Genomic DNA, 17914 nt, shown 5'->3' on the forward strand with positions numbered 1-17914 from the left:
TATTCAGATTTTAATTTTTTTCTTTTCTGTAGAGTCATTGGGGCATTTAATTCATCTCTGTGACCTAAATTAAAAGCTCCAACAACGTGATTTGCAAAATCAATTTAAATTACTAAATCCTTCCTTCCGCGAATGCCCCTAAAATCACCCAAAATTTCAGCATATTCATTCACACCACCCCCATGAAAAATGTATTCTCTCACATTTCAACCATTAAACTAAAACATAAACACGCGCAGACATACGATCTGATGATGAAACCCAATGCGGGAGGTCTAATCCCGAATTAGTTAATTTTCACTCCCAAAATTTGTCTGCTGCGGCGGATGAATAGTAATTAAGCCATCAGAAGAGGTTTCCCCCAGGAAGAAAACTTCAAAATTCTTCATCAAGAGCCTTTCTTCAACTCTATCTCTCTCTCTTTCTGTGAATCTAAATCTTTTCCATAATCAACCAGAAGAATTTACACATCGCAATGAAGTTTTGTATTTGAGAACTTTTGTATGGTTTTGAGCTCTTAGTCATTCGAGTGTGTTGTGCATAATAATTGCCCGGGTATCCCCTATGTAATCCACAATATAATAATGAAATAAAATATGATATATTATGCGTAAAAATGGTGTAACATTTAATTTTTCTCCTCAATGAAAATGTTATCAGACTTAAATTTTATTTCCGGACTTTTGTTTTCATTTCTCCTCATCTCCCGCACAACGGCATTGCGCAATTCCCACAGTAATTGGTCTGATTTTGAACACAACTTAGCGAAACAATTATGATTCGTATAGAGATTAATTTTTTTTTGAATTTCTAATGCTAAAAAAATAATAAATCATCATGTGAAAAAATTCGCTATATATGAATTCATGTACCGATAGCGTACGGGTGAGAAAAAATTATACTTTGTGTGAAATGTAAACAAACAATTAAAGACTCCACTTTAAACATTCACCACACAGCACTTTTTTTTGGTAGGTATGTTTCTTTTATTTTGTCTGTGTGTCAGTTAAAATTGAGAGGGAAAATTTTCTATATAGAGAAATTTCACATGAAATGAATACGCATTTTTGAGAAGTTCCAAAATATGTATACATATACATACATAATGTAGTGCTTTTCCCATGTAGCTGAATATATTTTTGAGGTGTGGTTTACGTTGAACCCTTAGGTTGATGCTATCAACGGAATTCCCCTTCATCGTTGATTGAAATGCATGTTTTTTGTTGTTGTTGGCATGTCTTGCAAACTGACAGAATAGTGGCTCAAATATCACTCTCTTTAACAATGGCAATGAAGACAAAAAAGGTTGAGAAATGAGTATTTTTTGCCACTCATGCTACGCTATTTAGCACTGAACCTGATTGAAGAAGTTTCGGGTCTTTTGTTTAGGTGCAACGATGCAGCTTATATTCTTCTTTTACTTCCGCAAGGTGACTCAAAAAATCATCGAGGGGTGTTTATCTGTCGAATTTTTTTTGATTATTTTGTCGAATCATCCGAATCTTTGCAAACAATTCTAATAAAGACGAATAATTCGAATAATTAGAAAATTCTTGATGAATAGTTCTAATTTGTTTGACCAATAATCTTAATCTTCTAGATGAATAATCCGAAACTTAACGAATAATCCGAAACTTAACGAATAATCCAAATCTTGACAAATAATCTAAATATTCGCAAACAGTTCGAATTTTCTTGACGAATAACCCGGAACTTAATGAATAGTTTGAATTGTTTCAACCATTAGTCCGAATCTTACTGAATAATCCGAATTTTCTGTGAAAATTATACGAATCTTGACGAATAATCCCAAGATTTTCATTCAGATAAACACCCCTTGAAAATCATGCATTTATTTTAATTTTTTTAATAAAATAGTGGAAAGTCTTATGTTTTTGATAATCAGTTTGTTTATCATATATTTTTGAATAAAAAAAAAGTAAAATATCCGCTAAGGAAGATTTGAGCACTCTTAAAAATCATTTGGTGGAACGAACAGAGGATGCATTCTGCTAAAAAACAATTTCACAAAAGAAAAAAAAATGAGAAAATCAATTGTTAAAATGTATTTCAAGCAAACTTTTATGAATTATTTCACCAGATTTATGCAACGAAAGTAAAGAAGTTTTGTAATGGATTCAATAAATGATTTCATGATTGATCCATTCAGTTATTTTATCCAGTCACTGATTTATTTTCATTATTTTGACTGATTTATTCAGTTAAAATTCTCAGTTTTATTACATATTTGTTCAATGATTACAATATTAATTTTATTTGGGTTCATTTTGAATGATTCAATGTGCTTTTCTCATTCACTTATTGGCTTTAGTTCTTTTCCCTAATTTATTCGGATAAAAGTTTATCTTTTAGTTGTGATTTTTTATATGTATTCATGGACTGATTCAATCCGATTAATTCTTTAAAAATGATAAACTTCCGTTTTTTTCACTGGTTCATTCTGCTTTACTTATCATTGATTTCCTTACTCATTTTCACTGAAATATTCAGCATATTCAGTCATTTCTACGAAATCTTCGGTTAAATTTTCAGTAAAAAGCTTATAAGGTTTTGAAATAACTAGACTAGATTTCACTGAATTAGATGATTTACATTTTCACTGAAGTATTCAGTTAAATTTCTCTATCATTGAAATAATCGCTAGTTCATTTTCATTGAAGTAATCAGTGATTTTTTCAATTTTTCATCAATTTTTATTTACATCCACCCGAACTACAAAAGCTGAAACTTTTAGGCCTTTTTGGGATACCTTCTAGTGTGCTGGGAAAAGCGGGAATGCACTTGTACCATTCTTCTTCATTCCCCTGCATATTCATTATCAATTTAAATGAGTCATTTTGCTGGATTACTGTGGCAGTAAAAGAGAGGGCACCAAGTCAGAGAATATACGGAGCAACGCCATACAATGAATAATGTAAACATCCATTGAACCGCGACTTTCAGCACCATTTCACAAGATATACTCAACTGATAAACAACGATAGGCAACCAATGTCTCCCTGATAAAGCTCTCAAAACTCCATTTTGCACATTTTCACCCGCAACATACACCACCAAAATGGCAAATAAAATATCTACGCCAAAATTAAATTCATCACCATTCTCTTTGACGAAATAGCATGGAGATTGCAATTGAGTGCACCCAAATGAGTTGTGTAAGGCATGTGGTGGAATTTTTATTGAAATATCTTTTGCGAGAAACTCGTCTCGCCAAGTGTTTGTTGCCCCTCAATGGTAGTAAAATAAAACAAGAGCGTGTGACTTTGAATAAATTAATTTCAATATTTTGTGACAGAGACCTGTTTCATCGCCCTTTAGCAATTTGTTGAAAATTTCACGTAAATTCTTTTCGGCATCCCTCATCAACATCACATTGTACTCCATTTCTCTGCATTCATCAGCTTCACTTATTTGCTTTGACGAACTGAGAACTTGATCACCAAGAAATTTACCACGAAGATTATTTAGAAATTCAGCCATTAGATGGACAAACTATAAAACCCAAATAACACGAAAGCACATCCAAACACAGAAAGAACTCAGCACAAACTGATATGTCCCTAAGCTTAAGTTGCTTTGAGACGAAAAAATGTTTTTTTTTCCACGAACGTTTCACTGTGTCTGTCGTCAATTTAACGAGAAAATTGCCAATAAAACACACAGAAGTTCTTCTACATACAAAAAAAAACATAAGAGCATTCAATCGCGAGTTGTAAGATAGCGCATCGGGACCTGTTCGTTTTTCCCGTGTGATAACAGTTTCGATATTGTCACACTTTCAATGAGTCGCATTGGGAGCTACATAAGATACATCTAATCGCTATGTATAATACATAAGATACATAGAGAGATTTAAGCTTACACAACGATTTGTAAATTATCAACAACATAACTTTTTGTATAACTATCTGAGTTTAATTTGAAGAAAACTCAACAAAAGTTTACAGGTTTGATTGGTACAGTGGCAAGAAAAATTGTAGAAGCATCTATTTTTATGTAAAAAAATTGAAATTATTTTTTTTTAAAGGTTGACAATCAGATGCATTGTTAACTTGAGTAGGACCTATCAGACATTTTCGCTAATTGTTTTTTATAGGTGATAGATTTATTTAATTTAAAAAAAAAAAACTATTCATTCACAGAATCTAGAAATATAATGAATATTTCTACAAAAAAAAACATTTTAAATTAACTTATTCGGTATAATCAAGAGGTGTTTATCTGCCTAATATTTCGACTATTTTGGCAAATCCGAATTTTGACGAACAGTCCGAATCTTGACGAATTTTCGTAATGAATAAATGCAAATCTCGGCGAATAATCGGAATCATGATGAATAGTTTTGATCTTTTAGACAAATAATACGAAATTGATGAAATTCCGATTCTAGACGAAGAGTTTCAATCTTGACGAATATTCCGAACTGGACGAAAAGTCCGAATCTTGACGAATAGTTTAAATTTTCTTCTTCTATGTTATAATGTTTAAACAGGGCTACATTCCGATATCAACACAACCTTGATGAATAATCCAAATCTAGACGAAGACTCTGAATCATCTTAACGAAAATTCCGAATTCCGACCAAGAGTTTGAATCTTGATGAATAATCTGAATATTTTTATTCAGATAAAGGCCCCTTGACTATGATTTATCCTTAATATATTATTGAAATGCTAAAATTCTCTCTTCCTTAAATATTTATACAGATTTAAACATTAAAATACATTTATTTCAACGACATTTCAATTAAACTCAAATTGTGAGAAAATATTAAATTTTAATGAATTAAATATTTAACTTCTCGCCTTTCTAGATAATAAAATAAAATCCCCTCTTGTCCGTTGAAGAATTCAAGAGCAATTTATTATTCAAAATGACTCCACTTTCTCACTACCATCAGTACACTCTGAATGATTCGGAAAAATCTCTCTTCTGGAACTCTTTATCTAACAATGTTACCTCTTGCCCAAACCTCCACCCCGTTGGAGCCCTTGGGCTCAAAAGAAAAAGTTCCAATTTAATGTTGAAAAGACGGAAAGATTTTACAAGAGCGATGGTGCTTTCTTTGAGCAATCATTCATTTTTAGTTTTTCAATTTTTGGTACAATTTTGAGAAATTATATATTTTTTTCTTCTAAAGGTAATTTAAATGTCACGTAAATGCCTCTTAATGGTGCGTACAGAAAGTTTTTTATCCTAATTGGACAAGACATCGTGTCTGCCTAAGATATGATTTATCGACTTTCCACCAAAAGTTTATGCTGACTGAGAACAAGAAGATTTAATCCTCACCTCCTGGAAAAGACATTGAGTTGTTCTTTAAGAGTTTTTCCTTATCTCTCCCTTGACGAGTATGCGAGAAAGAAGATTTTTTTTTCATTCACCTTCCACATGGACAAGAAGGGGGTTAATCTGATAAAATCGATTTCCATCGTTTGCACACAACAGACTGTCAAGTGCAACAATCAGGGTGGGTTGAGCTGAAAATTGTTGATTTCATTTTTCATCAACACAGCACTTTTTTTCAGTTCCTTTTAGCATCATCTACATCCCCACACAACACACAACATATAGTGAGAGGAAACACTTCAAATTAATCCCCATGGAAAAGAGCTTTGGTATTTTCCAGCGTTCTTCCGCATGGATTAGAGTATACTCAAACACGTTCCTCCTACTTCTTTTTCTTTTCCATCCACACACTAACATGGAATTTCACCCATTTCTCTGCATTTTCTGAACATACAAAACACAAAAGAGTCGAGGAAATTACCTTAAAAACTTTGCCTCATAACTTCTTCGAGAAATTATTTCATAATTATTTTTCATGCTCTCACACGAGATAGAGAGAGAAAAACAATATTGGCAAAGAAGGGATTTTCTTCAGAGTCACATATAACGTGTAAAACTCAATTATGTTGCTCTGTTTACATTTGATTTATCACTATCAATTTCCTCTTAATTTCTGTCTACTCAGCACTTTATATTAATATATTATTTTCATATACAACACTCCCATGGAGCATCTGCTGATGATAGAGAGGCTAAAAAGAGGAAAATAAATATAGTACAAAGAGCGTTGTGTATGCATTTTGTGTTAATTCCACAAAATTGATATTGCGAATAGCAAAATCCATGATTGCGAGACATTATAATGAATAAATATCATATTTTAATTTTATGCTAATATATTATGCTTGTGATATTTTAATTAATTATTTAAATTAAATTTTAATCTATTTGAAATTGACACTAGATGGCATCACAAATTGGTTTGGCCCTCTAGCGGAGTATAATGATTTGCAAGTTTTATCTCAATTATAAGAATGGAGTAGATTCTGATTAAAATATTTTGTTTTCTTTTCTAACAACTGAAAAACTGTTGTAAGATTTTGACAGATGGGTGTTTTTAAATCGTTCTATTGTTGTTCTAGAAAAAAAACAAAGAATTTCTTGTTCAAGAAAATAGTCAGAAAAATCTCTGAAGAGGCCTGGAAAATTAATTTTCCTTCAAAAAGGCGATTAAAGATAAAAAATAAAATGTAAAAAACCTATAAGATTCTTCCCAGAATACTAAAAATCTTATAACTGACGAATTGTAAGAAAAGAAAAGATTTATATTAGAATCAACCCCAATGTCAACACTTATTACACCTTTCTAATATAATTGCTCCCATACAAAGCATATTTAGCCTATTATACAGCTACATAGTGAATTATAGTGTAGTAGTTAAATATACTAGATCACTCTATTAGTGCAGTTCATGATCCAATATGTTAAAAAATATTATAGAAAAAATTCTATGTGGGTCAAATCAAGTAATCAATGAAAGATCTTAAGGAAAAGAGGGAAAAAGAAAACAATAATTTGACATTTGGCAAATATATTTGACATTTCCTTTTTGACATAAACATTCAATTTGACATTCATTATTAGACAAATCTTTGGCATTTTTTTTTAAATAACAAAACTTTAGAGAGGATCTTTCTCTGAATCTTTTAAGGATAACGTATTATTATAACTATGTTTTTATACAGAAACTTTTGACATTTTAAATTAATTTTTTTGACACAACTCTGACATGACCTCATTTGACACAACTTTTTTGACACATCTCAAATCACCTTCGTGTCACTCTAAAAATATAAACCCCTTTGCATTTCCAATTAAAATATCCCCTACAGCTAAAATTTCTATGCAAAAATGATCAAGCACCGCGGAAGTATGTCATCCAATGACCTGTAAAGCACTCTCCATGGGGATTAAATATGTAGTAGAGGTATATTCCACAAAACCCTGATTGAGTGTATAGAGGGGACGAAAAAAATCACCCCTAACTGCCCGTGTCTAAAATTAAACCCCTTTCCGCATCTGAATGCATAAACTCACGGGTTTGAGGTGAACTGGATTGAGTTGTTTTGAGAGATTTCGCACAGCCCCTGCGCTTCGAAGCTCTCGAGAAGCAGTGAATTGTGACACAAGTCGTGCGTTCTGCAGAGGGGGAGAGGGCTTCGACGGAGGACAGGCGAACGGAAAGCGCGACAAGGTGAGTGAACAGCTTGGGTAATTGGTTTAGCTAGGCTGACTCTCTTGGTGACGAAGATTGGGAGCGTGATGGGGTCAAAGTGCATCACGGAGGGGGAGGATTCCTGGAAAGTTTTCGGGGTGGGTGGTTCGTGTGGGGCTGCTGTGATGCGCGGGGGGTGAGATTTTATTGATTTTGCGAGAAAAGTACACACATACACACACCGGAAGACCGTCGCCGGAGCGCTCGTCTCACCCCAAACCACCCCCAAACACCCAGACTTGATTCGCGAACACCTACCCCCACCGAGGGAATCCAATGGGAGCCCTTGGGGGTCCCACGGGAAGCTCCAAAGTCCCCGAAATTAACACAAACAACAGACAATGCGAGAGACACTCCCCGGAGTCTGTGCGAGAATTGCGTCGCTTTGGAGACAAATCTCGCTGCGAAAGATTTTTCTCTCCGGAATCCACACCACCCAAATCAATACACTAAAGAAAAACATCCTCACCATTCAGATCTTTGGTGAGCTGAGACCTTGCAGACATTTTGTGGAACATTTGGATTGGTACTCTCTGATGTCTTCGGCAGCAGCAAAGTTTACAAGGAAATCCTCCACAAATCCGCCCCAGAAGAGAGCAAAAAAAGATGTTTTCAGCGACCCGTTTTTTGCACAAAACTTTCACGGCTGCTTTGTAGGACACTCCACGGGTTTTCCAGTAGTTTTCCACGCACACACTATTCACAGCACACTCCACAACACAATGGGGCACTTCTTTACATTTTCCAGCAGACCAGGAGACCCTTTTGCTGAGACTTTTTGCACAAAACTCACCCTCGGAGAAAGAAGTCTGTGTACACGACCCGAAACATTTGCGTCGACTGATACGTACTACGCTGAAGTTGTTCATTCATTAACATTTTTCGTGACAGCCACTGCGGTGAAACATGTGAAAAACTCGCGTTTCTGCACAACTGTGAAACATTCGCGGGCTGAGAATCTTTTGAAAATTCCGCGTTTCGTGAATGAAGCAACAAAAAATTTACAAGAAATTGAAATTGATTCAATAAATTCTTGAGAAAATTATTTTTAAATTTCTGTTTCTATTTAAAAGCCTTGAAAGTGTAGCAGAGGCTTGTTTTGTTTTTCTTTTTTGTGTTTGTTTTGGGTGTATCGCGATTCTCACGTGAAACATTCTGTGAAACTTCTGCCTCAAACACTTTATGTTTCATCAGCAGTTCCCTCCGCAAGAAAAAACGACGTCATGGTGCTGGAAAAATTAGCAAAATTGCGCTTTATTAACAATACAAGTAAGCATTAATGAATTTACTTTTACTCATTAGATAATTGCGGACAATTTCGGTTTATATTTGTGTGAAATTAGTTTGTATTTAGCCCGAAAAAACGTTTTGTGTTTCTGTGGGCTTGCAACTCCGCACGCCACTTTGACAGTTCGAGATTTGCGACGCCAAAAAAAAAAGTTCTAAAAATGGGAGAAGTGCCCCCGGAATTGGATACCAGCTTAGCTGATTCCCTGCTTGAGCACCTCACAGCTGGGAGGGTGAAGGAGGCCCTGGAGGTGACGCAGGACAATCGATTTCATGCGTGTCTCAAGAGTAATTGCTCAGATACAATTGCTGTTGTTGCGGGATTCCTGAAGACGGCAACATTCCGGGACAATCCCACCCTGTATGAGGCTTGTGAGGAAATATTGAAGACAACAACAAGTGTAGCTACGCCCCAGGAAGTTCTCCTGGAACTTATGGTTCTCCTGGAGACGTGTGAGGATGACAATTTGTTCAGAAGTGTCCTCAAGGCATTGCAAATGTGTCTCCTGCGTCTTCCTGAGAATAAAATTCTCTCCATTGATCATGCTTTGGAGGCTGTCTATGGGTTTGTGCAAAAGCTCCCGTATGCTGAGACGAATGGGAGAACGTCCTACACGGAGGAGAGGCAGAAATTACTGGAGAACGGGCCAAACATCACGCGCCTACTCACAAATTACGTCACCCTGACGCTCTTCTTGGAGCCAATAAGAGAAGAATTTGCAAAGAATCCTCCGTCTTTGCAGGAATTTCAAGGAAAAACTCGAAGGAGCGTTCTCGTGAAGTTTCTCATGAATCTTCTCGGAGGTTCCTTTGCCAGGCTTCACCTGAAGGCTGAGGAGAAGCCCGTCAATACGTACACCCGGCAGTGTTCAGGATTCTTCGTTGAGAGTATCACAAAACTCCTTGGGGGAGATCCTTTCACCATCTTGAGGGACATTGAAGGGAGATTCCGTTGGCCTGATCGACGAGATGCAAAAAATCACAGCATTTTCGCAGATCCGGAAACAACGTCTACTACCAGTCTCATTGTCTTCTTCTACGTGATATTTGTGGGGAAGCAAATGCCCCTCCAGGTTCCTCGAATCTACTCCTCCGTCTACATTTGTGAGGTTCTTTTGTATTTAGTAGCAGTAGGCCTGGAAAGTGACCTCGAGGAGATTCAAATGAAGGCTGTGGAGCTTCTCAAAGCTTCCCTGGACGACCTGGAGCCTCATTCCCTCCATTCAAATCATCTAGAATTGCAAATTCATGCAAAAGTCTTCCTAAATCTCACAAATGTCATGATTTACTGCAATTCCGAGGAGATCCGGAAGTCATCCATTGCTACCTTCGGGACGTACATACGGAAGTTTGATGATGAAGGGAGATTCCTGGTGATTGAGAAGCTCTTTGAGAAATATAGCAACGACGCTGCTAACTTCCGGGGTTTTCTTACGACAATTTTTAAGGATTTCGTCGCAGAAATTCTTGCAAAGGGAGAAAATCGTTTTCCCCTGCAGGACAAATTCCTCCGGATTATGTCTAATTTGACAACGCTGCGAGATAAGGAAGCCACGGATCTCGTTCAGGAAGCTGAAGCAATAATTTCCACCCTGAATGCAATTCGTTTTCTCGCCATAAGAGATCTGGAGAATCGCACGGAATTCTGGAAGCTCATTCCGGGTATTCAGAAGGGCTACCTCGACTACATCCGGAAGAGTATGGATCTGGGACGAGCACACTACGAAGCAGAACGGATACGAATTGAGAAGGGGGAAGATGAGGAGGTTTCCGATAAGGTCTCTGTGAATGTGATGAATGAGGAGATGCTGCCGAAGCTGACGCGAGATCAGAAGCTATTTGTGATGAATAATTCCCTCATGAAGCTGGATCTCATTGAGAGTGTCCTTGCCAGGGTTAATGAATGCCTCAAAAATGCTCCGGGAGTGAGGAATTAGCAGTTGGACAATTGATTACGTCATTGATGACCTTTCAGCCAATTGTCTACCTCGTGATGTTTTCATTTTTAATTTAAAAAAATAGCATCATTAGCCTTCTGTAAAGTTTTTTCTTTGCTAAATATTTTTATTTAATTGCATTTAATGTAATAATCAAATAAAATGTTACAAAATTATTAAATTTATTTGTTTTTTTTATCCTTTATATTGAAATTTCAGTACAAAATTCAAAGATTTCAAGGGTTTCTTGGTCGCTGAATAAGGCTCTTTTTAGCAAATTATCCCTTAAAGGATTTTGCTGGCCAAAGTGGCCAATTTGACTTTTCAATCGCCATATCTGTGTATAGGAAAGTTTCATTACCTCAATATCGTCGAAAGAAAACTTGAAAAACTATTTTTTTTTTAGGGAAAATGAAGGTCCAACTTTTGAGGTTAGAAACCTCGATCTTCCATGTGTTAAGGAAAATCTTACATTACAGGCACCCTCTATCGACGGATGCTGCCGTCTTGCATGGAAACATCCTTTCCGCCATTTCGAAATTCAACGGAAAATCGTCAAATTCTCCTTCAGAAGCCCCTCATAGCGCCCACAAGACATTTTTCTAGTCACAATACAACCAAACCCCCATCGGAATCATTAAATGACTTCCGTGCACGTGAGGAAGCGCGTGAGGCTCAATTTGAGGAGGAGCATCGTGCGCAGGAGGTAGAAAATAAAGCCACAGAAGAGACTGTCGATGAGGACGTGGAGAAGACGAATAGGGTGCGGGAGGACATCCTCAGGGCTTCGCTGGAATTTGCCCCAAGTATCGGATGGACACGGGAAGCTATAACAAAGGGTGCTGAGAGTATTGGGTATCCGGGGGTGGCGCACGGGATGTTCCCCGATGGTGGGGTTGAGCTCATTCAGTATTTCTACACGGACTGCAATGCCCAGCTCGTGGAGTGGCTTAAAAAGGAGACAGAAGGCATGGAGAAGGTCCCAAATCCGACTGAGTTTATCTGTCGCGCCATTGAGACTCGCCTAAGGATGCTACAGCCATACCTATCGACATGGCCGCAAGCCATTGGGATACTCTCTCTGCCACAAAATGCTCCCAAAGCTCTCGCCAACTTACTCGCTCTTGCCGATGATATTTGTTTCTATTCAGGAGATAAATCCGTAAATGTAAGGCAGTGAGCAGGATTAACTGAAGATTTTCAAATTTTTTTAAACTCCAACCGTCATTGTTTCATCCTTGCAGATTACTTGGTACACTAGACGCGTGGGTGTTGCAGGAATTATCAAAATCACAGAGCTCTACATGCTACAGGATAAATCTGTGGATCATCAGGCAACGTGGAAGTTCCTCGAGAGACGCATGGATGATGCAGTGTTCCTCCATTCATTCTTCACGCAGTCGGAGGAAGCTAAAAATCACATGCAGAAAGCCATAACGACCGCCATTGAAACCGTAAGTTCCTTTTTAAGTTTTTCTCTTTGGTCTTTGGGAATGCTTTTGTTGAGCAAAACTTCATCTCATGATGGTCTTACATAAAGCTTTTTTTGTTATTTAATACGCAGTTGTTGAAGAAGTTTTATTTAATTTTGGCAGACTTGTCTCTGCTACGTGGCTTGTTTGAATAACTCATATATAGCCAAAGACAAGCTATTTTAGGTAATAAGAAATATTTTTGTTGAAAAAATTAAATTTTATCTCATATATATTTTTTATTTTTTTTAATTATTTTTATGGATTAAATGGAGCTAAAAGACTTTTCAGGAAAAAAGCCTAAAAGAAAAGCCCGATATGGCCTTGTTGGGGAATACAATAAGGGGCATTTATCTGGAAAAATATTTGGACATTCTAGTCTAATATTACGGAATAATAAAATAAAATTGTTTAGTAAATTATTCTTTATATTTTTAGCAAAAATTCTTTATGTTTGGTGGTTTTAATAAAAAGCTCGAATGTAAAAATTTAATAAATTTTATCTATCGTTAGGAAGAAAATTCTTAACACAAGCTTCATAATTTTTTTATTATGAGAATATTTGGATTCAAAATTAAAGTCAATCCAAACCATAACAGACCTTACGACGATCCCTTGTGAGAAATATCTTTTTGATCCCAAATTTTTAATGTATTGTGCAGACACGAAAGGGTTAACAGATTATATTCATTTTAAAGCATTTTCTTCTTCGCGTTTTATTCAATTTGTCACGTTTTAAACAGAATTTTCCAGGGGATGTTTATCTGGGGAATCAACTGATTCTTTGGCGTATAATCCGAAGGTCTGAAGATTTTTATTTTTTTAAACACCCCTTGCGAGGAAAGGGTGTTTTCCCTTTGAATTTTTCTTTTTTGGAAGTTAACCATTTAACCGCATTTTGGCTTTATTTTGATTTGGTTCTTGACTGTATAATTTGTTTGCATTTTCGGCATTTTTTGCTTTGCTGTTTTTCCTATTTTTGTGTTTTTAGTTCTTTTAAATGCTGATTTTTGTCCATTTTTACCTCTTTGAAAAGTTTTTATATTATCTGTAATCAAGGGGTGTTTATCTGGCGAATATTGGCTTTTTAAGTGAAGCATCCGAATATTTCTGAAGATCTGAAAAATTATTTGACCATTCCTTAATTAGGGAAATTGGGCCCAATTTTGACTTCCTAGTGTCTTTTAAAATTAACTATTAGTTAAAATTATTAAGACTTTAAATGTGAAAAATTATGGAAAAATAAGGGCCTAATATTGACTTAAAAATGGTATCAGATTTATGAGAATTGATTTCTATTTAATATAATATTGAATATTTGATTTCACATGAACATCTTTTGCTAAAAATCAAGAAACTTAAAACTAAATGTACTGGTAAGCTGACCAAGCTTACGAGAGCTGTGTTTCTTTCAGTGTACCAATTTTGTGAGAGCAAACTAGAACGCGAATTTGTTTAAATACGCGCAAAGTCGGGAAAAGTTGAAAAGTCATACCCTAAGAAATCTTTAGAAGGCTATATCTCGGGAATGGCTCCATAGATTTTCGAGTTTGAGCTATCGTTGGAAAGGTCTTAACCTCAACTATAATATATAAAAATATGAAGTAAATCGATAATGGCATTTTCGAAATATTCGAGTTCGAAATTTTCGAAAACTTTGTTTTTGACTTTAGCGCCTCTCGCGGTCATTTCTCGAACTTACAATGTTCTAGACATTTGTAGGGCTTCACGAAACCTTTCATTTGCGCTTGAGTTGATCGAAATCGGACTGGTAGAACCCGAGATATGACATGCCAACTTTGGAAGGCTATATCTCGAGAACGGCGACATAGATTTTCTTCATTCTTGGCATGGAGCTAGATAATATGATCAGCTATAACATATCAAAAAATGAAGCAAATCGATAATGGCGTTTTCGAGATATTCATCAAAAACTCATCGAAAATTTTGTTTTTGATTTTTGGCCCTCTTGCGGTCACTTTTGAAACTTCAGATGTTCTAGAGAGTTGTAGGGTTTGTTGAGATCTTTAATTTGAGCCCGGGTTGATCAAAATCGGTCAAGCCGTTTTCGAGTTATGGTCGATTTTCGATGAAAAATTGTGGCGGCCATATTGACTAAACGGCTTGACCGATTTTCGAAAATGAGGTATCGTTGGAAAGGTCTTGATGGCCCCTACAACATACTAAAATTTCAGATTTTTAGCTATTACAAGGACTGAGATATTGGCAAAACAAAATTTTGAGGTTATTCAAAATGGCGGACGGGGTGGTGGGGGGTAAAATTTGACATCATAATCGGATGTCTTCCAGTCGATATTTAAACTTTGCCGTTTACCGCAAGTCTCTATCTATCACCGTTCTCTCGCAATTTAGCGATTGATTCCGGACGGCCGGACGGCCGGACGGCCGGCCGGAATAAAAATTTTTTGGCGCATACGTTTTTTGGAATGTGGGGACCCTAATTCGTGCTCATCCCAAGTTTGAGCCCGATCTGACGACTTTCGATTTTGCTCGGTACACAAAAGCTGTGTCTGAAAGAAACACAGCTAAAAAACTTCAAAACCGTATTTAGGAATTTTTTCGTTTGAATTTAGTCTCTTTTGGTTTAAATTTACTACTTTTTAGCATTAATTTACTACTTTTCGGTTTGAATCTAGTCCTTTTTTTTAGACTTTTATATTTAAAAAAAAAATTCCTCAATCTGAGCTGTATTGGGACTGAAAACCAAATTGGCTTGAATTTATTCTTTTTTGGGGTTGATTTTACAACTTTTTGGCTTGAATTTAGAACTATCTCGATTTGATTAAAGCATTTTTATGCCTGAATTTAACATTTTTAGGCTTAGACCTATATTTGAATTTACTTGACGAATCATCCGAATATTAGTGAATAAACCGAATATTTCCGAAAATCCGAATAATTTTGTCCAGATAAACACCCCTTGCCTGTAATAGAATTCGGGATATTCATAATTTATTTTTACAGATATTCGGAATATTTATTAAAATACGCGAATATCGGATTATTTTCAATACAGGAAAACGCCCCTTTGGCGGATATATTTGCCTAATATAAAAATTATAGTAATTAATCCATTTAAGTGCACTAAAAAAAACAAGTAATTTAACTTAATTAACAACCAATCATTTGTGAAATTTCTTCCTCCATACTTCATAAAATCATCATTTCACGAAAGTTTTTTTTTAATTTTTAATGATATCGTTAATTTTTTATTGTTTGTTCTTATTTTTTGTAGGGCAAAAACATTCTGGGATTGAACTATCGTCGATAGTGAGGAGAAGAAGGAGAATGAAGAGGAAAATTGAGAGAGAGATAAAAAATGCAAATTTAAAAACGTTAACTCTTTATTCACCTCTCAAAAGACACTCTGTCCATTCCTTGGAAGGTTCAGAGGTAGCAAATGAGAAAAAAACGACGATAGGGCACTATAAGTTAGCAAAATAAATTTAGTCATTGTTACAAATTTTCGTAAAAGTTCTCCCTGACGTAGTCTATGAGCTTGCTGGGTAGTGGCAGCTTCTCAACATTGTTGAGATTTATCTTCTGGCGTATGATGAAGCGACAAAGATGCTGCAACGATTGTACCTCGTAGAAGCGATTGATGGGAATTGTGAGGCGTACGGGGAATGGTGGTAGCATCTGGGAGCTGGATTTAACATAGCAGAAGACGCATGTTTTGGACTTTCGCATGGTGTCCTCGATGAGATCCACAATGGATTTGTAGCGATCGGATTCAATGTGCCTGTTTTGTGAATCAGAAAAGAAAACATATTGGCGATTAGGGGGCGATTGTTGTGGAAGATTTGCGAGGAAATTGAGTTATTAGGTGGCCTCAAAATGTCATGAAGAGATAGTTAAATGCATCGCGGGTCAGTAGATTAAAATATTTCTGGATTTTGGAACACTTTGTCTGGCAGAAACAATCAAATTGGATCGTTGTTGTTTGTTTCCAATTGGAAAGTCTTTAGTTGTGATATATATTTTTAGACTTTTAGTTGCATTGAGTGAGTTTCAAATTAGAAAACTAAGTGATCGTTGCTGAACAACTTTAGTCGAATTTTAACACGGCCCAGGTGTGTCAGGACCAGAACAGAAGTTCTAAGATCTTCTTCAGATTTTGTTAAATAGGTTGTAAAAATTACGAATCAGCAACAATTTAGTCGTGATAAGTAATAAACATTTTTATCTCTTATCATACACGTCAATGCGGGCCACTTTTACGGAATCGCCGGAATTGCCCACTCACCAGTAGCCGTTTCTGTAATCAATGCGACTATGGAGTGTACACCCGGCACTTCTGAAGCTTAGCGTGAACTGGTACTTATCCGTCTGGGAGTCACGTAGAAGGAAGGACCCATTGAGCTGGGATGCAAGACGCTTTTGAGCAGCATTGCGTGACAATGGGCCCCAGTACCATCCGTACTTGGCCAGAATGAGCCGTTCATTGCTCATCACCTTGTCGCGCACCTCATTCATGTTCACGTAGATGTTACTCGTGCGATCTGGAACACTTTCGGGATTATCAGTGGTACGATCAGCAGGTGTGTTTGTCACCGCAGCGGTGTCACTTCGCAGTATCACAGATGACTCCACATGCAGTGAGATATTTGCTTCCGCAAGGGGATGCGATGGGGTTTCGGCATCCAACGTTTGCGGCGGAAGCTGAAATGTGGGTAGTGAGTCGCTCTTCCGGGGTCGGGAGAAGCGTCTCTTGAACCTCTTGCGGAGGGTATAGAAAATATTTGTGCTCGGGTAGGGACCCTCGAGGGGATCCCTACGTGAAGGACCACTTGGTAGGGTATCAGCAAGTCCCACGAAGTCACTTTGGTTCTCTTTGTTGCACTGCTTTCCCTTCTTGCGCCGTGTCAGTGACATAAACCACTTGAATTTGTATGGATTTTCGGCTGCATCGCATGCAGATACTGCCTCAAAAGCACCACTCAGTCTTCTATCTTTTTCATTATTCATCTTCAGATGAGTATTTCTATTTTGGTGAAATTTTGTAAGATTTTCTCACAAGTTCACTACCACCACTCCAAAAACCACTCGCGACATTTTCTACCCGAAAAAAATGCCCGATGACATGTTGTTTGAAATGAACGTTAGGATACTACACTGTTGTGTTGCAATTAGTTTTTTATTGGATGCTAATAAAGTGAAATAAAGGGAATTACATTTTAGGTATTGGTTAACGTCATTTTGGATGTACTCATCTCTCTCATTAAAAATAATGGAGCACAGGGAGTACATCTAATGTGACGCTAACCAATACCTGACTGTATTATTATGAGAAGTGAGAGAAGTCAATACATTAGTTATTTTGGATGGGCACCAATAAGACCGCCACTGCAGTACGCTTAACAAGAAGACGGGACTGATGCGCCAGATACGCAAAGCAATTGTGGAGATATCTTCAGGAGTGTATGCTGTGGAACTTCCGGGTGATAGTCATACAGGAAGAAACTCGGAATCCCCAAGATGATAGACAGAAAGCGCTGAACAAAAATCAAGATTTAATAAAGCTCATAAGAATGGGCCTAATTCAGCGACCAAGAAACTCTTGAAATCTTTAAATTTTGTACTGAAATTTCAAGATTTAAAGCGAATTTC

The 17914-nt window shown here is 36.7% G+C and overlaps 4 protein-coding genes across 13 annotated transcripts in view; 2 read left to right on the top strand and 2 right to left on the bottom strand.

Moving 5' to 3' along the window:
• LOC129792362 (F-actin-uncapping protein LRRC16A) overlaps nt 1-8429 on the bottom strand; it is a 49498-nt gene extending 41069 nt beyond the window's left edge. For 6 of the 10 annotated variants that reach the window (XM_055831335.1, XM_055831329.1, XM_055831328.1 and 3 more), the window contains exon 1: nt 3321-5237. In XM_055831335.1, coding sequence (XP_055687310.1) covers nt 3321-3501 — 181 coding nt within the window. In that variant the 5' untranslated portion in view covers nt 3502-5237. Of the gene's footprint in view, nt 1-3320; nt 5238-8056 lie in introns of those variants that run through there. The other 4 variants (XM_055831336.1, XM_055831333.1, XM_055831331.1 and 1 more) reach the window with 1 other exon arrangement.
• A 101-nt stretch (nt 8430-8530) lies between these two features.
• On the top strand, nt 8531-10992 carry LOC129792476 (uncharacterized). The gene is made up of 2 exons (XM_055831547.1): nt 8531-8856; nt 8931-10992. The coding sequence occupies exon 2, from the start codon at nt 9036-9038 to the stop codon at nt 10809-10811; it is 1776 nt and encodes a 591-aa protein (XP_055687522.1). The 5' UTR covers nt 8531-8856; nt 8931-9035; the 3' UTR covers nt 10812-10992.
• Nucleotides 10993-11307: 315 nt separating this feature from the next.
• On the top strand, nt 11308-12680 carry LOC129792289 (ubiquinone biosynthesis protein COQ9, mitochondrial). The gene is made up of 3 exons (XM_055831197.1): nt 11308-11979; nt 12056-12265; nt 12663-12680. The coding sequence occupies exons 1-3, from the start codon at nt 11308-11310 to the stop codon at nt 12678-12680; spliced, it is 900 nt and encodes a 299-aa protein (XP_055687172.1).
• Nucleotides 12681-15630: 2950 nt separating this feature from the next.
• On the bottom strand, nt 15631-17416 carry LOC129792477 (uncharacterized). Its single transcript, XM_055831548.1, has 2 exons — nt 16551-17416; nt 15631-16046 (listed from the first exon to the last, which is right to left on the bottom strand). The coding sequence occupies exons 1-2, from the start codon at nt 17270-17272 to the stop codon at nt 15761-15763; spliced, it is 1008 nt and encodes a 335-aa protein (XP_055687523.1). The 5' UTR covers nt 17273-17416; the 3' UTR covers nt 15631-15760.
• Between the last annotated feature and the right edge of the window lie 498 nt (nt 17417-17914).

This window comes from Lutzomyia longipalpis, chromosome 3 (genome assembly GCF_024334085.1).
Source record: "Lutzomyia longipalpis isolate SR_M1_2022 chromosome 3, ASM2433408v1".
Lineage (NCBI taxonomy): Eukaryota > Metazoa > Arthropoda > Insecta > Diptera > Psychodidae > Lutzomyia > Lutzomyia longipalpis.

Bases quoted from the DNA above. Each gene is read 5' to 3' on its own strand.
- LOC129792476 (XM_055831547.1), top strand. From the start codon at position 9,036: ATGGGAGAAGTGCCCCCGGAATTGGATACCAGCTTAGCTGATTCCCTG.
- LOC129792289 (XM_055831197.1), top strand. From the start codon at position 11,308: ATGCTGCCGTCTTGCATGGAAACATCCTTTCCGCCATTTCGAAATTCA. The intron at 11,980-12,055 runs GTAAGGCAGTGA...TCATCCTTGCAG, and splicing joins CAGGAGATAAATCCGTAAAT to ATTACTTGGTACACTAGACG.
- LOC129792477 (XM_055831548.1), bottom strand. From the start codon at position 17,272: ATGAATAATGAAAAAGATAGAAGACTGAGTGGTGCTTTTGAGGCAGTA. The intron at 16,047-16,550 runs GTGAGTGGGCAA...TTCACAAAACAG, and splicing joins GATTACAGAAACGGCTACTG to GCACATTGAATCCGATCGCT.